The sequence below is a fragment of the Anopheles gambiae genome, chromosome 2 (assembly GCF_943734735.2).
Source record: "Anopheles gambiae chromosome 2, idAnoGambNW_F1_1, whole genome shotgun sequence".
Classification (NCBI taxonomy): domain Eukaryota; kingdom Metazoa; phylum Arthropoda; class Insecta; order Diptera; family Culicidae; genus Anopheles; species Anopheles gambiae.
Genome location: NC_064601.1, coordinates 27,610,720 through 27,629,757, shown reverse-complemented (window position 1 = coordinate 27,629,757; position 19,038 = coordinate 27,610,720). Strand labels below are relative to the sequence as shown.

Genomic DNA, 19,038 nt, shown 5'->3' with positions numbered 1-19,038 from the left:
AATTATTTCATGCGCCAGACAAAAGCGTGCCCCCTTACTTCCCGCATTCCAAGCCCATGGCGCTATTGAGGAAATGGTTTCGGTGTAAAAAAAAACGCGTTGTAAAATTCAAAACTCACCCGGCGAGTGCCAATACCCGAGGGCCACCCGGAACCATAATAGGAAGTCCCTCCTTCCGGCATATGGGTGGTGTAGGAGTGTGTGTGTGTCCAACGTTTGGGGATTCATTTTGACAGGGGGGAACAGAACCCACAATAATGCAACTTACGCTTCCGGCTTGCAGCCATTTTTGCCTGCTTTTCCTCAGGACCTCTCCAATGACACATTCTACTAAACTGAGTCTCTTTCCGCAGCTTCCATCTCACACACGCACTCCCCGACCCTGTGACTTCACTTTGGAGTAGCGAGTGTGTGGCTAGACTTTGAAGGACCGTGCTTGTTGAGCATCAGCCCTTTGTCTTTACTGTGCGGAGTTGTGTGTCCATTGTATCTCTGGTGTGGTTGCCTGGTAAAAATTGCTTTTCTTGCACTCTTAAAAATTTTTGCCGAATCTCGGTTAATTTTTGCCGAGATCCGCACAACTGACATCTCGGCAAATATTTCGGTTAAATTTCGGTTGCCGAAATTTCGGTTTGTTTTGACGTTTACGTTTAACCGAGATTTTCGTTTGTGGTTAACTGAGATTTCGGCAAAAAATAAAAACAATCATTTTGGAATGCCAGTCCTTTTTTATTTGCATAAAAAATTGTTTAAATAATTTGATTGAATTTTCAATAAGAAAAAAACGCTATTATACCTTTTTGAAGGGGGTTAATTATTTCCGATGAAAGTTCTAATATTTCATAGTAAAATCTTATATTGATTATATCAGATGAATTCATATTATTATTCTAATCACTAGAATTTTGCTTTTCACCTGGCTATTCAAAAGCAGGTGCGCTTTTTAAATAAGGAGAATGTAAATAAATTCTTTTATAAACTTGATTTTAAAACAGCTGGTTTAAAAACTTATTACTAGTTGTACTGAGTGCTCCAAGTTTGAAGCATGAAGCATGAAAAAATGAAAAGAAAAGTTTGTCAGCCGCATAGCATTTTACATTGAAAACTGTAAAGGCTTGACAAAGAACGATGAATGCACGAATCAAATTGTTTCCTACATGAATCGTACTGTTTTTCCACACCACGTAGCATTCGCCGAGTTCAAACATTTTGGCAACAATTATAATGCGCGGGACATCAGGTGTCGGAAATGAAGTCTCGAACTAAAAAAAGAAGAAGAAACATAAAAATAGAGGATTAAACATCGTCTCTAAGCACGAGGTCTGTGGGAAAAATATGAGGTTAATGTGATTATTAGAATTGCAACAATTGCAATTGTTAGCTGTAATAGAAACTCTTGTTGAATCCTCGTAACTTACATCAATCCAATCGATTATTCCGTGAAGTGGATTTAATGTACGCGCATCATTCTCTTTATAGTCTTCTTCGCGGGTTCGCTTGGCTCCTCTTATAGTATTTTTTTCTCGTACCAGACATAGTGACTGAATCAGGTCATTTTTTATGTACCTGTAATCTATTCGAAATTTTTCCAATATTTTCTGTTGGATTACATTCCACATGTCTTCGAATTTAGCAGCAGTAGGATTCATCAATTCGAATTCTAAAGATATCTGAAAAATGAAGAATTGAGCTACAAATGTATCCCTACTTCCATCGAGATAGAAGATAATCGACATACCAATTCTCCTCCGAAGGCTGAAGCCGCAGAACAGTCGGTCATAAATTGGGAAAAAATCCCTCTGGCACGCTTTTCGTGCCGGTAAGCCAGTGTTTGTTTCCATAAATATTTTATGTTTTCCATTGAATTTTCCAAGGGAACAATAGTTTCTAACTCGTACACCTGTGAAAAAGGTTAACATCAATTTTATATCCAAGTATAAGAAACTTCATATGTGATGCTACCAAATCATCAATATTTTCTCCACATTCGTCGTTCGTTATTATTTTTGAAGAAGATGGAGTCGCTTCATCGTGTCTTGATCGGTAGAACACTCGACTACAGGATCTTTTTGCAAGGGTTTCCATTCTATAATGAATAGAACCAGCATGCCGTCCTGCTCCTCGTCCACCTTTATGAAACCACGCTGCCTGTAAAATATTCGAAATTTGATTAAAATTCGTGTTGTTCTGTTTTTAAGTGTTCTGTTTGTCCAAATATTTTCCAGTGAATTGACACATGATTTGCATTGCGTTCGAATCTCGTGAGACATACTGTGATTAAGCTGTTAGTATGTTCTAATCACCAGCAGATATGTTTGGATTTACACAGTTATATTGTACATAATTCAATCGAAGTGATTGCGAATACATCCTAGCAGCATTCAGAACAGACAGCACGAAATTCAAAACAAAAGTGTTACGGTCTAAAACATATACACAGTTAACGACAGCATCACCATGTGTAATGGTGGTATTAAATAATAAAAAAATAATTTACTTACATAGGGTACATCTGAAACGTTCGAGGCCAGAATGGGATAAGTTTTAATTAATGATTTTGCAAGCATTACTTTTTTTTCCGTTTGTGGACGCCTGAAATATATGAAAGTAGTAGATCAAATCACATTTTCCTTATTTTTTACAATACTTACACGCCGTAATTGTCCGCTAGCCAATCGCAAATTATTCGATTTATTTTTTTGTTGGTGACCTCGTCGGGTTTAATTCCTTCTGTCAATGTTTCATGGATTTGTTTACCTTCATCACTTTTCAGAAGGAGTAGGCTAACGTCAATTTCCTTTAAAAAAAAAGTTACTTCTTTGTATGTACATCACGCCGTAGCAATAATACTCACCTTGTCAAAATTGTGCATCTTTAAAGTTGAACTCAAGCTTCTGGTTGGTACTTCATTTCTCTGCGTTTCTTCCATAAATTCATTGGGAGTCGTTGTAATGTCAATTGTAACTCCATACTGTTTTTGATATTTTTGAATTATTTTTATCATTTTTGTCGTTAACTGTAGTCTAGTGAAATCATTGTTGTCCAGGGATAAGAAGGTGTCCAAGTCCGTTATTTCTTCTTTTACTGTAAGAAATGTTTAATCAGTTACAACCTATCTTTCCTATTTTCCAATCTAACCTATTAAGTATGTAATATAATATTACGCTTGTCAATAATCCTGGCAATAGTTCCTTCGGGAGACATATTTTTTATCACTTCCAAATGGTGACCAGAAGGCAAAGGTAGTATGCGAATGGATTTCTTCAAACGAAACAAATGTTTCAGTTGGTCCTACTGCAACTTCGTACGCTTCTAGACAATCATTATATCCGATAGTTTTGCATAATTTAATCAGCAAAAACATAGCACTGTTCATAACCACTATCTCGACAATAATACCATACGACGGATAATATTCATTTTCGTGGTTTTTTATGCACACTAGCAAGTTTTTTCTGAAGTCGATCCCATTTACTGTTGCTTTGTTGGGTACAAAAACATGTGGAACACACAAATCTATGAAGCAAACACTGTTACAATGTTCTCGCTTAACTAAGTTTCCTCCGTAATATGTAATATTATCAGTAAACGGATTATCTAGCATATCTATGGCCATTGTAAAGCATTGTCGTTGTGCTAAGCTTTTGCAAATATTTTTAAAATTTCTGCAAGTTGATGATTGATTTTTGTTTGGTTTGTTCTTTTGCTCGAACACTAAACAATTATACTGTTTCATATTTCCGCTCTTTTTAATACACTGGATGTAATGGTCTAGGTGGTGATTTTTGTTAAGTCTTCGTTGAAATTTTTTGTAAAATGACTCCTCATACAACCGAATAAGTTCTTCTAATGATACTAACATATGGTCAGATATTATTGTAGACATCAAAATACGAGTTATATTCAACAAATGACCGATCATACGCATATACTCGCAATTAGCGGGAACTTTGTCAGCAAACAAAAAAGGAAAAGAACGTAGTAGTAGCAGGTTTTGTGATGCAGTCTGTTTGAGTTTGTAACTACTGGGTTTAGATAGCATTTCATCAGTAAAGTTCGCCGATGGTCTATTCTTTTTGTCGATGTATCCATAGGCAAATAAATGTATACGATCATTGATGAATGATGCACTGAAACCCAACGACTTAATTTTGTGATAGTGACCTAGTACTAGCTGTATAGTTATTGGCACCAATCCTTCCGCTATGTCATGCATAGTATCCAAAGCAAAATTTTGTGTAATGTGATAGTATTGTAGCTCATTTAATATGCAATTACCACGTTTCAATCCACAATCTGAAGGCTTCATAGCTCCTGAATTAACTTTCTCCAAGTTGAATTCATACCACTCTGTCGTACGCATGGGAAAATTTTGGAACGGATTCTGGTGAAATGCTGGTCTTGGTATAGTGCAAAGTCTGCAAAAGAACTTTGCCATGGGTCCCATTAGTCCGAAAACCTCATGTACAGCCAGTGTATCACCGCAGAACATCGTTACCACTGCTCGAATAGTATATTTTTCTGTTCCGTAGAAAACGTCTACTCCGTGTTCCAGTTTTCGGAGGTCATGAATTAGAGGTTCCAAGATCTTGTTAAAGCCATGCTTTTTGGAGTCTATAGAAGTGCAATAGATCAGTGGAAATATTGTTTTCGGAGAACTATTCCACCTGTTTGGAAAATTTTCTATTTTAAAATCGAACACCGATACTTTGTTAATACCTGCTCTAGAGCTCAATGCATTTCCGAGTTCCACGTCGTCTTGATAAAGGTTTATTCGTATGGCGTCGGGGAATTTTTTAAAATATTCACTGTTTTGGTATGTTTCTCCTGATCGGAAACTAGAGTATTCTTTGAGGGTTGGGTATGGCGGCAAATTATCTGTCATTAATTCTCTGTTTTGGGGATTTCTGAAAATTAGCTTCAAGGTCTCAGTGATGGGTATATACATGAAGGTTTCGTTAACTATTACTTTTGTTGGTATACCATCAATATGCCGAATATCTTCTCGTGTTTGAAGCAATTTTTCTACTGGTCTTGGAATACTAACTGCCAAATTGTTTAAAAACTGTGTTTGTTTTGAACGCGTTGATACTTCCGAAAACAAATCTTCTACGTGGAACTTGTTTAAAAAGTTTATAGTTTCTGGAGCAGCTAAATCAGTTTTACGTTCCGTTAAAAATGACTTTGTTTTTTCTTCGAAGTAAACACCAAGCATTTTTACTAGGTGTTCGCAAAGTTTTATCATTTGCGAAATTTTGGTTTGAGGAAGCGAAACATCTGCCGTCAATCTGCAAATACCCAGAGCGACGCTTTTTTTAATTTGTTCCAAAGTGATTGTTTCTTCAAAAAATGCAAAATTTTCTTCAGTTGCCGGAAATGAATTGGTGTCAAAATCAGTTTCCATATCAATGTGGTTTGATTTTTTTGTTACGGGTTCGTCTGGGATCTCATTGAGCCTTTCTCCGATAGCTCTTTTAGCACCGGGTGTTTTGGGCGAACGTGGGTGTTGTTGCAATATGTGCCTTTTTAATGATTTGAAATGGTTATATGTCGATCGACATTTTGGTACCATACAATCATAAAACACACGATCCGGATCAAAGTGCTTTTGCCGAATATGTGCATTAGTATGATGCTGAAGTTCTTCTACATAGCCAAACACTTTTTCCCCACAGAAGAAGCAAATTAGACCAGGTACCGGCAGCTAAAATGAAAATCATTTGTGATTCAAAGATACTTACGGAACACTTCGTATATTCTTACATCTTCTTCCTGCAGAATGTTCAGAATCTCATCCATTTTCGCTTTTATCGCACTTCAAATCACAAAACCACTCCAAAATTGTTTCGTTTCACTAGCACGCTGTAAACACAATGGCGAATGACAGACCGAAAACCGAGTCACGGCTACCAAGATGGTTGAAACGTATCAAACCGATATCTCGGTTATTTTGACAGATAAGCTCGGTGACAGCTGTGTTACCGTATGTGCTCGGCATGTTGTGTTGCCGAGTTTCGGTTAAAATATTTATTTAACTGATATTTCAGTTTTAAATGGTACTGATTTTCGGCTACTGGGTTTTTTCAACTGACATATCAGCAAGAATCGAAAGAGCCGACGGATTTCGGCAGTTTTTTTAACCGAGGTCGGGAAATATTTTTAAGTGTGTGCCTTCCGTTTGCGGTGTTAGCCGCGGGTTGGCCGCTGAAGGATGTAATATGAGCTTTTCGCTGCCCGCACGCTGTGCACGCTGTGGATGTCGTCTCCGTTGTCACAAATCCACTTGCACCGCTGCTTCAACTGCATCGTGCGGTGCACTTTTAAACCATTGCTACAAGAGGTGGCTTTGTACTGATGAACTTGATTTGTGGATGGTTGGGTTGGCGAGACGATACATAATTGCATCACGTTTCTAATGGTAAAGGTAGGAAAGGTCTCTAATTCCTATTGGAATTTACAATTTACGCTCTTTGGTCATATTGTTATTTATTTAGTTTTATCATTCCCTTCTTGCGTTGCTCATCTGTATGTATTGCTTGATGATTTTCTATACTTTTTTTTGGTACTTTAATCACTTTGGCTGTCTATTTCTTACAGGGTTTCCCACGATTTATTGGTCAGTTCCCATGATTTTTTGGTGTGTTCCCACGGTTTTTTGGTCGTATCCCATAAATTTTTGGTTCGTTCCCATAATTTATTGGTATTTTCTGATTGGATATCAATACAATTGGACCAAAAAATTCTGGGAAACGACCAAAAAATCATGGGAACGCACCAAAAAAATATGGGAACCCACCAAAAATTGATGAGAACCAACCAATAAATCGTGGGAAACCCTGTACTGTCGTCCGTCATTTCTTCACTCTGGCTGGAGCCAGGCATCCTACAACACTTCTTGTTGGAACATTATCAAAAGAATCTTCCGCAAATGCTTCACTTTTACACACAAAATATCGAACAATGTTTATCTCTTCTGCGCGGCACAGTGCAGACACCATTATACCCAAACATGACATTGACCTTTCACGTCATAGAAGAGCCGAAAAGCATGGCTACATTGATTTCGATACCTTACCGCGCGCACAAACGGTTGCTTCCAGTAGTAAAGTGGCGGGGTGACAAGACAAGAACCACTTACGAGCCTAATTATCCGATACTTGAAACGGCACGTCGGTGAAAAGGGAAAGAAGCAAACATTCCGTTCTTTCTTCGGTGTTTATGTTTCCGCGTTTCCAGCCTCGTCAGGGAGAACCATAGTGCCCGACGATACGATAGTGAAAGTAAGTATCGGTGAAAGGCATTCCCCTGTACGCTACAAATGGTACCTTTTTTCTGTTCTGTAGTGTTAGTTCCAATAGCACGGTAGCACACCGGCTGGAGCTGACTTTCTGATTGACCGTGCACACACACACACACATCGTGCGCACACCGCTGCCACTAATGTCTCATTTATCTTCCGAAAGGAAAACATTGGCGCTAAAAGAAAACACCGTATAACACCGGGGAAAAATAGATTCCATCGCGAGTCAGCGATTTGGTAGGGCAGCCACCACGGTAAAGCACGCGGTGTGTAGTTAAGTAGCACGTGTGACGCGTACCGTGCCACACACAACATGCTGACTCGACATTTGTAAACGTGCTATACAACACGCCGGATATAACCTCTTCGAACGCGATTGTTTTCGATGAATCATCGTTCTCTCGCGCTGTATGTCTGCCTGTGGGCTTGTGGAAGTTGGAAGGGCCGGTTGGTGTCCATCCGCCGTTCCATTACCGCCGTTCCCCCAAGGACGCAAGGACGACGGAAGTGTGGGGGATGTTTCGATTAGTGAGAAATGTATATATTTATCTTCCAGTGAGAGGCGCGCGCGCGCGCTCCTCTCCTGGTGTTAATGGTGGTGGCTCGGGTGGAAGTGTAGTGTAGTACGTGTCCCTGGAACGGTTGCCCAGTGTTGCGGCGTACCAATTAAGACATCTCGCACGCGTGCTGTGGATAGGTGGCCGGCCCACTGCTTAGGTATGCAGTGAGGAGCGAACAGACAAAAAATGAGGGAAGCTAATAGCTTGCACTGAAGTGTATTAATCGACTTTGTTGGCCCCGACAGCTGGGTAAGCGGAGTGGAAAGTTGAAGGTAATACGGACATCTTTAATCTTACTTTAAGACATGTATATTCTAGTGTTTTGTTACGAAAATAATGTGTTAAATGCTTCAAATTATTGCCCTATCTTGGCCTGTTACTGCTTCTAATCTAAGTTCCTTATGCTATCTAACTCGACAGCTCATTTTTCTTCCGACATAACTACTTTCATTATTACTTAACACACAAAAAATACTCTTCCTTCCTCTACCACATGGGACTCATCCTCGTACATCAACGGATGTCCGAATCGATCGTTGAATCAACTTCCACCGGAACTGCCAATCAACAACCTGCCTACGCCACCACCATGTCTATCCAATAGTTTGCTCTATCTTTGACACAGTTCTCATACAATCGGTGTCTGCGCGTGTCGTAGCTGTCACAATCGTCCTGTGTCCTGTGTCTTGTCCGACTTTCAAGCTGTGCCATCGCGTGGGATGCCTCAGCAAGACCATTCGGAAACAGATTCGGTTCCAGCGACACGGCGGGATAGCGTTCTCGCGGAAACATAGTATCAAGAAGCGATTCAGCGTGCTCCGTCCGATTGTACGCTCGGTAGCAGTAGTATCCATCCCGTTTCCCGGGCTCTCACAGACCAAGGCACGGCACGCGAAGGACCTTCGAAAGAATGTTCGCCCCAAAGCACGTACCCGGTTCGGGAAGCCGTTATTGGGCCGTCCGAGTGATGGGAATGTCAATTAGAGTGCCGTTTTTTTTTGTTGTTGTTGCTCTTTCGCTTCGACCTCACTGTTGCTGCTGTTTCCCCCTCAGCAGCTTCCAGTGAGAAATTAAGTTATCAGTTTTCTTTTCCCATGCTGCTGTGCGCGGGTTGCGCGTGTATCCTTCCAACAAGGGAACGCCAATAACGATAATCGAACGAACACATCTGCACTGATCGGTAGTGATGGATCCACTTTGCCCTTGATGCACACTTCGGTTGGAGAGGGAAATGGGTTTTGCTTTCTGTTTTTACTTGTTCGCCCCCCAAAATCGGACACCACTTGGGATGATTTATCCGAAAGAAACAGGAAAAAATCCCCCCCCATCCTATGCCAGGCGATGCAAATACATTGAATTGATCGTTTGTTACGATGAATCGCTTAAAATAGTTCCCCGATAGACGGGGGAGTTCCATGCCAATGCTCATCTGCCCAGGCAGGCAGGCGCAGACAGCAACGGCCAATGTGAGTCGGTGTAATGTGGCAGCAATGTATGTGCTGCTATGCCATCTCCGTAGCAACTTGATATGCGCTGGCGATTCGTAGGAAACGGACGTTCCAGTCGACGGATGGACAGCATGGTCAACGATTATCCATGTCAATCCATGGCTGTCACATTTCATCCATTGTTCTTGGCCCATTTGTTGCGAGGAGTAGAGATGATACGGGATTGGACTTTCGCTGTACGGAGGAAACCATTGTCCGCACAAAACACGGGACTACCAATCGGTCAATTTGTGTTTGTTCGCAGAATAACGTATTAGATAGCAGCAGTAAGGCAATAAGGTTGAAGACGTGTGGGACGGCTCGATTGAGCAGATTGACTTTTTGGAGTGGATAGAAACGTTAGAAATGGGTAGGCAAATGCAACTCAAACCAACCAGTTGCATCTGTTTGGCAAACTGTTATGCAAAAAAAGGAAGCTAGATGGCATTTGTGATATGCTATCTCAACCTGCTAGCTGATGTTGTGTAGAGTGGGCTGAACGAAGCCTACTATATTTTTCATCGGAATGTTGCCTTTATTGGCAGGAGTAGAGAAGGAACAATAATTTGTAACTGGCATTTATGAGAAGCACTAGAATTTTACATCAACGTATTGCCGAGTGTTTTGAAGGCTTCCTATAACTCCAATCTTCTCAAATAACGTACTGTTAGGCATCACTAGAGGCATCGAGCCATACATAACTTGAATTGTTTCTCAAAAGATAATTAACGTCCAAAGGCATAACAGAGACGTGAAGAGACGTAATGTAGACGTGAATATAGACGTGAAGAGACGCAAACAGTATGCTGTTGAGATTGTAGTGAATCAGCTCAAAGAATAATTCGAACATTTACAGTCTTTGCAGAAGACTGATGCTGAACAAAAACCGTGCAAAAATAATATAAATAGAGACTGCCATATGAAACGAAACACAAATAAACCACAAAAACTTCAACTAAGGCATCGTAGCGTAATATAAATGCGCCGCAATGCAAAAGTTGAGCTTCCGGAGCAATGCCATCGTGTGGTTTTAGCCACAAAGCTCCTTACACACTTCATCTCGACACACGCTGCTGACTGGCTTAAACACCCAAACGGGTAAGCGTCGGAAGCCCATCTACCCGTTGGCTCAAACTCATAGCCCGAGACTTACAGCGCTACAGAGCATTAAATCCAATTGCAATCCATCGCCCTATCGTGCTTGACTTTTCTTCTCTAATCCCACCACTAACATGTAGCAACATGCCACCACTAGACTTGTGTGCAGTGAGTGGAGTTAACATTCATGCGGGCATGTCCGACACCCTTTGCTGGCACGAGCACGCACTAATCAGTGTAAAAGTTTGTCCAACAACGCGTCCGACCAGTCCCACCCGGAGGTGAAAGAAATTAGGGAAAAGATTACTTAGAATTTAAATTCGTTCATTACCACCGCACATTGTCGTCTGGCCGGCCTCTGCCTGCCTGCACATCGCCATGCCCTTGCCAGCTGGTTGACACGTCACACGAACTTTTTTGCTCGTTTTTTCGAGATTAAACACCACATCCAGAATGGCGAAATGCGTCCGACCGAATGAATACGGTGGACAACGGTTCTACTCGACGTTCTCCTGTGTGGCAGAAAGTATGAGATTATTTGCCCAGTCTGTGTGATGTGCGAAAAAGCCACCATACTACCATCTACACGGTTTATTAATGTTGTCACGACGAGCACACGGATCAGCTTTATTACATTCTGCCCAAAGCAACGCTCTTCGTTTTTAAATTGAATGTTTTATTACGTCGAGCGAAGCATACTCGGATGGTTAGCAACCAAGCAAACCAAGGTCTAGGAGGAAAAAAAGCGGAGAAAAAAGACACTCTATCCTTTCTCTGGCGGTATCCTTTTCGGAACGAATTTATGAAACCACTGTACTACACAACAGCATTGACCTTTGGAGTCGCAGTGTAAAGAGTTGGAATTGGAAAGAAGGCTCTGGCCTTGCACCGATCTGGTAGTAATCCTTTTGCTGAGTCGTTTCCCTCACACATACATACAGACTTCTCTTTTAATCTGCATGTCGTGTTGATTTGAGCCCGATGGCCCACGACACGGTGACCCTGACGCTGTGCAAAAAAAACTCTCCAAAGCAAGGATATGTGAGCTGGTGGAATTGTGGAGAATGTCACTATGAGAGAGGATGAATTCTTTTTGACCTTTTTCCCTCCTGCCGCCTCCTGCCGATCACACACACTGCACCCTGAAATGTGTACGTCCGGTGAAATTAACCTTCACCGGTTTGCTGTCATCCTTCGCAATGTTGCATACGGGACTGTGACAGAGTACGGAGATTTATTTTTTTTTTTGGATCCATTTTTCTCCCTTCCAATGGCTATTTAAATGGAACATACCACAACCGGCTTACAAAAAAAAAAAAAAAACGAGCAAACCAACCGGAATCGTGGGAGGTATCGAGTGATGCAAATGGTGGATGGGTGGTGGCGGTTGCTGTGTGCAACAAAAATGATGCAGTTGATTTCACATAAAAGCCATAAATTTAGCACAAATGAATAGATCCAAATATGCAAGTGACAGCGCACATCGCTCCCTTGAGGGTATGATGCGCCCATGTGTGTGTGTGTGGGTTGTGACCAGTCTTCTCGATCCGGTCTGGCGCGAATCCGGTCGAGCAGAATTGATGCGCTGTGTGACACACACACCACACACAGAAAAAAGGGAGGAAAAAGCTTAAAAAAAATAAAATGGAGAATCATGAACGCAGCGCAGTAAAGCAGCAAGGAGCAGGAAGGGACATTTCAAACGTAACACCCACCACAGGGGGCTCGATGCTCGGCGCGTTGGGTGTCGAACCGTGAACCGAGAGTAAAAACAGTGGGGATGTGTTCAACAAAATTTGCTTTGTTTTTATTGCTTCCTCCCCATTTAGCTTGTGGCGCCCGAGCGTGTTGTTGGGGCAAGATCAAACGATTGGTCGCGTCGCGTTCCCGCCAGTTCGATGTTTCACTTTGGGAGGCGGTTATTGTTTGCCTACTTTTTTTGCCTGTGTGTTGTGTGTCCGATTAGTGAAAGGATCCTCTTTAGGATATCCCTTTTTTTTTTTTGGTCTTCAGTTGTTGCTTCCGGGATTTTCACATGATCCCACCGGTGTACGGTAATGCTAAATTTTCGCACCACCATCGGTGACCGGCGATCGATCAACATCACCCAGGTTAATATACCCAGGGTGAAGCTGCTGCTGCCATTGGATGCTAATCCGCCTTCCCAAGAGAGCCAAACGCACACAATTCACACGTTTGCAGTGAGAAACGAACGTTTTAATTTTATTCTCCTTGCTGCAGGACGACGGCCCGAATCGAGCAAAGGCCGATGATTGATCGGCGTCTGGCGTGTGTTCGTGTTCGTACGCCTCGCTGCTCGCTGCCATTCGTATTAGAATATATGTGTCCAATACTATAATTAAGTGTAAGGATTCTGGTGGGTTTTTCGCTTTCGTCCGTTTGCTTTTAACTATCTTTCGGAGAGGGGGGGGGGGGGGGTACGTGACATTTTGACAGACGACGAGAAAAGCGGATCTCGATCGGGGGGTGAAGCATTCGCAGGGATGAAAGCCATCACTCGGTTCGTTGTGGTGTGTTAGATGGAATGAATTTGGTTTTTCATTTTACATTTCAAAAAAAGGACACACACACAACACCGAATGGAGTTTTCTATATAAGGAAGATGTTTTATGCTGTCACCCGGGAGCGATGATCGATTGGTTCTGATGACAAAAGGTCGTTCTTTGCGTCGTTGCTAATCTTATAGACACACTTTAATACTGCATTATGGAAATTATGGATAAACCCTTAATACGGTAAATTAGGACCAAATTTGTACCGGGTGACGATTTGTGAACGTTTGTCAGATTATGTACGGGTTGGGATTAGTGATGGGTAACCGGAATCGCACCCACGGCTCGGAATCGCTTCCGAGCATTGCTACTCCGGCTCCGATTCCGAAAAATTCAAATCGTCGATTCCGCCCGGAGCCGTCGGAGCCGTCCGGAGCCGTCCGGAGCCGTCCGGAGCCGTCGGAGCCGTCCGGAACCGTCGTAGTCGTTGGAACCGAAGGAGCCGTCGTAGTCGTTGGTACCATCGGAACCGGTTGGAGACGTTGGGGCCGTCGGGGCCGTCGAAGCCGACGGAGCCAGTTCGAGCCGTCGGAGTCGTTGTAATAGTCGGAAGTCTTCTGAAGCGCTTTAATTTCCCGATATCAGCGATGGACTAGCGGCTCCGGACGGCTCCGGACGGCTCCGACGGCTCCGACGGCTCCGGACGGCTCCGGCTGCCGACTAGCGGCTCCGGCTGCCGACTAGCGGCTCCGGCTGCCGACTAGCGGCACCGGACGTCTCCGGACGGCTCCGATTCATTTTTTTTCCTATATATATACGGAGCAAACAATTATTTTTGGCTATATTTTTGAAAAAAAAAACACACAAAAAAACTTCATATCAATAAATGAAGAAGACTCTTTTTTTACTCGTAAGCTGTTTTTTACAATAAAATTATCACTAATATCGGGAAATTAATGCGCTTCAGAATGCTTCCGACTATTACAACTACTCCGACGGCTCCGACGGCTCCGGACGGCTCCAACGGCTCCAACGGCTCCGACGGCTCCGGACGGCTCCGGCTGCCGACTAGCGGCTCCGGACGGCTCCGACGGCTCCGACTGCTCCGACGGCTCCGGACGGCTCCGGCTGCCGACTAGCGGCTCCGGACGGCTCCGGACGGCTCCGAACGGCTCCGAGGTCGGAGTTTTGCACCTACGGATTTTTGTTGAATTTACCCATCACTAGTTGGGATCAGATTTTTTTTATGGGCAACTTACCGTCGCTTGGTGTGAATTTGTAGTTCAAATATTACAGTTAAAAAAATATACAAATATTCAAAAATTTGCTCAAAAACGGATAATTCCTGCACCCTACGAATTGCAAGCGACGAACCGAAACCGTACAATCTAGCCAACTTCCATCAATTTACCGATGTAAAACGATCCAACCAACCCCAAAAATGTAAAACGATCACTTCGCCTGTTCGGAAATGCTCTGGGTACTTGTGAGCATTATTGTTGCGCAAAACATCAATATACTCAACCCCCGCTCCACTGGTTGGCACCCCAAAATGGCACCCCAAAAGCCGGCCCCTAAGTTTCATCTTTTTCGCTCTCTTTTCCTTTTTTCCACTCCACTCCCCCCCCCCCCCCCTTGTCGTCATTTGTCATTAGTCTCGGCAGCATCAGCACTTCGGCGTGCCAGCAGAAGCGACGATCCCCGGTGGTGGTGTGCGTCGGGATGGGATTGAACGTTGGATAGATTGGTACGGCTAGATTCCTGACAGCTTCCAGCCGAAGCAATTCATTCCAGTTACAACGGCGTACACCACCAACCTGCCAAGTATCCTGCTCCCTGCTGCCTCGCAGAAACAGTTGCCGGTGAATTCATTCAAACGGGTTGTTTTCACGATTTGTTGTTGTTTTTTTGTACATGTTTTGTGTGCATCTCTGAATCGAAGGTTGTGGTGAGCTCGAGCTCGTGAACCATTCGCATCCTTTTCCGTAAGTACGCAATACATACAAACAGCGCATGCCGGAAGCCAACATTAGTTCCTATCATATCCTATAATTGAGCCGCCGGCCGTGCTTTGCAAACCATCAATTGAAGGACGCATTCTTGTTGCTGTTCCTGATGCCAGTTGTGTGCACCTTTCGCAACACTGTGTGCTTGTGTGCGTTGCGATGGTGACAGTCGCAAACGATTGGCTAGTGTGTTACCATCACGTGCTGTCGCGAATTGAACTGCCAAGGACATACACAAAAAACACACACACCAGCCAACCGAAACAACGCAAAACATGCACCGGTGATACAAATATCATTGCATTTACCGGTTGACTGCTGGAGGGAATTTGGTTGAACAGAAAAAAATGCATCCCACAACACATCGAACGATAACAGGACAAAACACGCAGGAATGCTGTTACTGCGCTATGCGGCCGGGCACGGGACGGTGGTTGCGTTTAGAATGTGAATTCCCAACAAAAAAGCTGACTCCCCTCGTCGTTTGACACGAGTGGAATTTACAGCGGCATAAATGAATTGAAAATGAAATTCCGTATAGGTACAGGTTGAATGTGGTGATGTTGTTTGGATGAAAAAACACAGACAAAAATGGAACGAAAATGTTATTGAAATGTTTCTACATTAGAAACCGTAGTCGAGTGCACCAGACATAATTCGATGAAACAGTCGCTGCAGCTGGGTTGCGTTTTGTGATTCGCAATAATTAATCTTCATTACAATCGGATGGTGCAACGGTTATGTTGTTCGAGTGTTTTTTTTTATTAATAAAACGGAGTATTTTGAATTATTCCATCATGACATAAAGGATGACATACCGTGAGCTATGTAACATAGTTGATTGTGCTTTAGATGAAATTGAACCAAAACTGTGTTGTTTTGTGCTTCATAAATTGCTGAGAATGATACCTAACGAAAAGTACACTCCAAAAACGCATCACGTGGGTGCAGTTTGTCATAAAAATTGCCTACAAATTGCGCCATATTTTACCATCAAACAAACGTTAACAACATCGATTGCGATTCCAGCAGAAATCCAGCGTGTTTGTTTCCTTCTGAACTTTTCCCACAGCATGATTGTATCATCCGTTAAGGATTGTACAATCCTTCGATCCATTCGATATTATTAACCGTTGTAGATTAGCTAGAAATATCGTTTAATGATTACTCCCCAGTTACCTTTTTTTACCGGAATCTTTCGCCCGGAAAGGAACGCAAAACCTGTGTCACCGTTTGCTCATGAGCGTGCTATTACATATTCAAATTTTTATGATGGTCTTCCTGCGTCTGACGGCGACGACGAGGATGATGATAATGATGATGACCTTCGCGGTGATTGGCTCCGAGCGAGGCGAGCGAATGAGCGAACAATCTCAAGGATATGTGCGAAGATAGACACACCAGTGAGCAGTGCGCACTCTTATCGAGGGTAGAAAATCTGCCAAGGCCAACGAGTGTGTGGGAAGTTCCATCGGTCGCGATGGCACCACCGTACCCACTCGTGGCCACTTTGTAAGCTGGCTGGCGGTTTATAGCGCACGAAGATAAATAGCTATCTCGTGGGTGCAGTGTTTTATTGCCAACACACAGCTTGCTACGGTGGTGGAAGGATGGATGGGAAAGTGAAAGGGGAGGGAAGAAGCATCACTAAGGAAACGATCGATCATCGATGGGACTGGGTAAAGTGCCAGCGTTGCTGCTTGCGGACGATGCTTTATGGTCACGGAAACCGGCCATTAATTTGCAATCAGGATTGATAATAAAAACTCAACAGGATGCACAGTTGTACGATGAGGTTACTTTGCAACAATTTTAAAAGAAGCAGAGTTAGGCGATGTTATTTAGGTATTTTGAGTATCAATAGTATGAGATGCGGGTGATTCCGCAGTACAGCCATCAACTCGCACGACTTAACAACCGGCTTCAAACATATCATGAAGGTAAAATATTGGTTTTGCAGGTAGAATTATTTGTACACAACTCTTCGCCGCAGTATTTTCCCAGCACGTAGCAATGGATAAATAGGATCGAATACAAGGATCGATAGAACTTTCTCCCTATTTGGATGATCTCCTATTACGATTCTTTGAGATTTAGTCCGCTTTGAGAGCTTTTTGATTGTTCGCAGCATCCCTCAAAGATGGAACGGAAGCAGTGAGAGGAAGGATACACACTCCGCCCATCTTGATATGTCCTTTCCTCTCGTATGATAAGAGCGTGTGATAAAGGCTAATGAGAGAGTATAAGCTATCGATCATCCCATGCGAGAGAGAGATAGAGAGCATGACAAATAGATGGACAGGATCGATTAGAAGGAACGATACAACATCCTTCTGATATTGATGATCTCTTGTTACGATACTTACGAATTTTAGCCCGATTTAGTAGCGTTTTGATTGGCCACAGCCCCCAAAATAGAGGAAGGAGTGAGAGGAAGGATACACAATGCGTTCGTTATCTTTCCTCTCGTATGAAAAGAGTGTGTGATGGGAACGATCATCCCATGTGTGAGAGAGAGCATGACAAATCAATAAACAAAATCGGTGAGAAGGAGCCCGTTTCTAGAAGCGAATTGATTGGATTTAACATTGCGTTTATCATTCCTAAGTTGCAACGTTCGAGAAAGGAAAAAGAGAACGCTGGTGTACGATCACTGCCATCATCACTTTTACTTGGAAACTCTAGAAACCGATCTCTTAAACCGATGGAGAACAGCGTGGTTTCTGCCATTCAGATAAGAAGTACATCATTTACTTAAGTGTTTCTCCTACTACCTATGATGCCCACGTAAAACAAGTACGGAATCAAACAGACGAGGTTGTTTATGATAGTGAACATGCATTATGATTCAGATCCAAGCTCCTAGCAGAACAATCCGATCCTATTTGCCTTAGCTTGGGCATTATTGGCATTGAACTGGAAACGAAGGTAGCTCGTTTAGGAAGGAAATCAGTTCAGCAGAAACTCCTATCCGGATGATTTGCCTTCCGGGCTGGGCTGGAATAAAACACTTCCCAGAATGATGTATGAAGGATAAAACTATAAACCCATTTAGTTGAAATACTACAGCGCATCAAGTGGCAGGCACAGTTGTCGTTATCAGAGGGTCGTAATCAAGTGGATTCTTTCAGGATGGAAATAAAACTTTACATTCCCTACCATTTAAAGGTATAACATTCAGCCTGAGGTTCTAGCAGCAACCAAGTGTTCAACTCCCCGGTTGGTCAAGTGGGTTACAGCAGGTAGCAGCATCCTTTTTCCTTAATTATGTCCGTTAACCAAACCAACGGCTGATAGTTGGCTGTTCCTTTCATGAAACTTCACCGACAAAAGCCACACATTTCCATTTCCCCCCTGAGGCTGCGTTGTATAGGCAAGCTACTACATTCTCACAATCGTTTTGCCATTCCAAGTGTGTGTGTGTGTGTGTGTGTGTGTGTGTTTTATTCCACTCATTTAAATTGCCGTTCACTATTTAAAGTGGGATGAATCGAAGGAAAAACAACAGAACGCAACCATCGCTGGGAAATGGGCACTGTTCCATGTCCATGTGAGAATGAGATGGTCACGCGGTGGCGACTGCTCTTGAGAGCTCATCAGGCTCGAAAGCATTTTAAGGAAGAGCAACCTTAGCTCCCTGTGTTCCGGGTTGAAAAACCACACAAGGATAAAAAGAACCATCCCGGAAAACGGTTTGTGGGTTTCTGTTTAGCTCCCGGGGGTTTTACGGCCACATATTCCTGTATGTGTAGTGTGCGCTCTTCTCTGCGTGTGTCCGTCTGCCTGTCTGTGTCTGTGGCCCGTCGTAAAGAAATCCGTTGGAGAATGTGTTCCCAATTTAATTTGCACCTTTCTGCTCCTTCTTGCTGTTAGAAACATTTCCTTCCTTTGAGTGCGATCGTTTTCTAATGTGAAACTCCCATCGGAGGGCAATGGTTTGCTGGGTTTGCTGGGATGAAATTCTCCACACATCGAGATTTTTGCTCATTGGATTCATAAAAGGATGGTTTGGTCGTTTATTACCTTCCGTGCTCTGCTCTGCAAGGGAATGAAACGTTAGCAATCGTTGCGAAC

General features: G+C 43.0%; 1 protein-coding gene across 2 annotated transcripts; it reads right to left on the bottom strand.

The window, feature by feature from the left end:
* Positions 1–708: 708 nt before the first annotated feature.
* Positions 709–6,838, bottom strand: LOC5667710 (uncharacterized). Of its 2 annotated transcripts, XM_061645859.1 has the most exons (8): positions 5,742–6,838; positions 2,855–3,084; positions 2,652–2,797; positions 2,502–2,592; positions 1,963–2,148; positions 1,739–1,900; positions 1,419–1,670; positions 709–1,262 (listed from the first exon to the last, which is right to left on the bottom strand). In XM_061645859.1, exons 1-8 carry the CDS (start codon positions 5,797–5,799, stop codon positions 987–989), a joined length of 1,401 nt encoding a protein of 466 aa, XP_061501843.1. In that variant the 5' UTR covers positions 5,800–6,838; the 3' UTR covers positions 709–986. The 2 variants fall into 2 exon arrangements, with proteins under 2 accessions (XP_061501843.1, XP_061501842.1); XM_061645858.1 differs by lacking the exons at positions 709–1,262; positions 1,419–1,670; positions 1,739–1,900; ... (1 more) ...; positions 2,502–2,592; positions 2,652–2,797 and having other exon boundaries at positions 2,942–5,704; positions 5,764–6,838.
* Positions 6,839–19,038: the final 12,200 nt, after the last annotated feature.

Coding starts and splice junctions, on each gene's coding strand:
- LOC5667710 (XM_061645858.1), bottom strand. CDS start 5,799: ATGGATGAGATTCTGAACATTCTGCAGGAAGAAGAT. Junction 5,705..5,763: donor ACATTCTGCAGGAAGAAGAT/GTAAGAATATAC, acceptor TTTTCATTTTAG/CTGCCGGTACCTGGTCTAAT.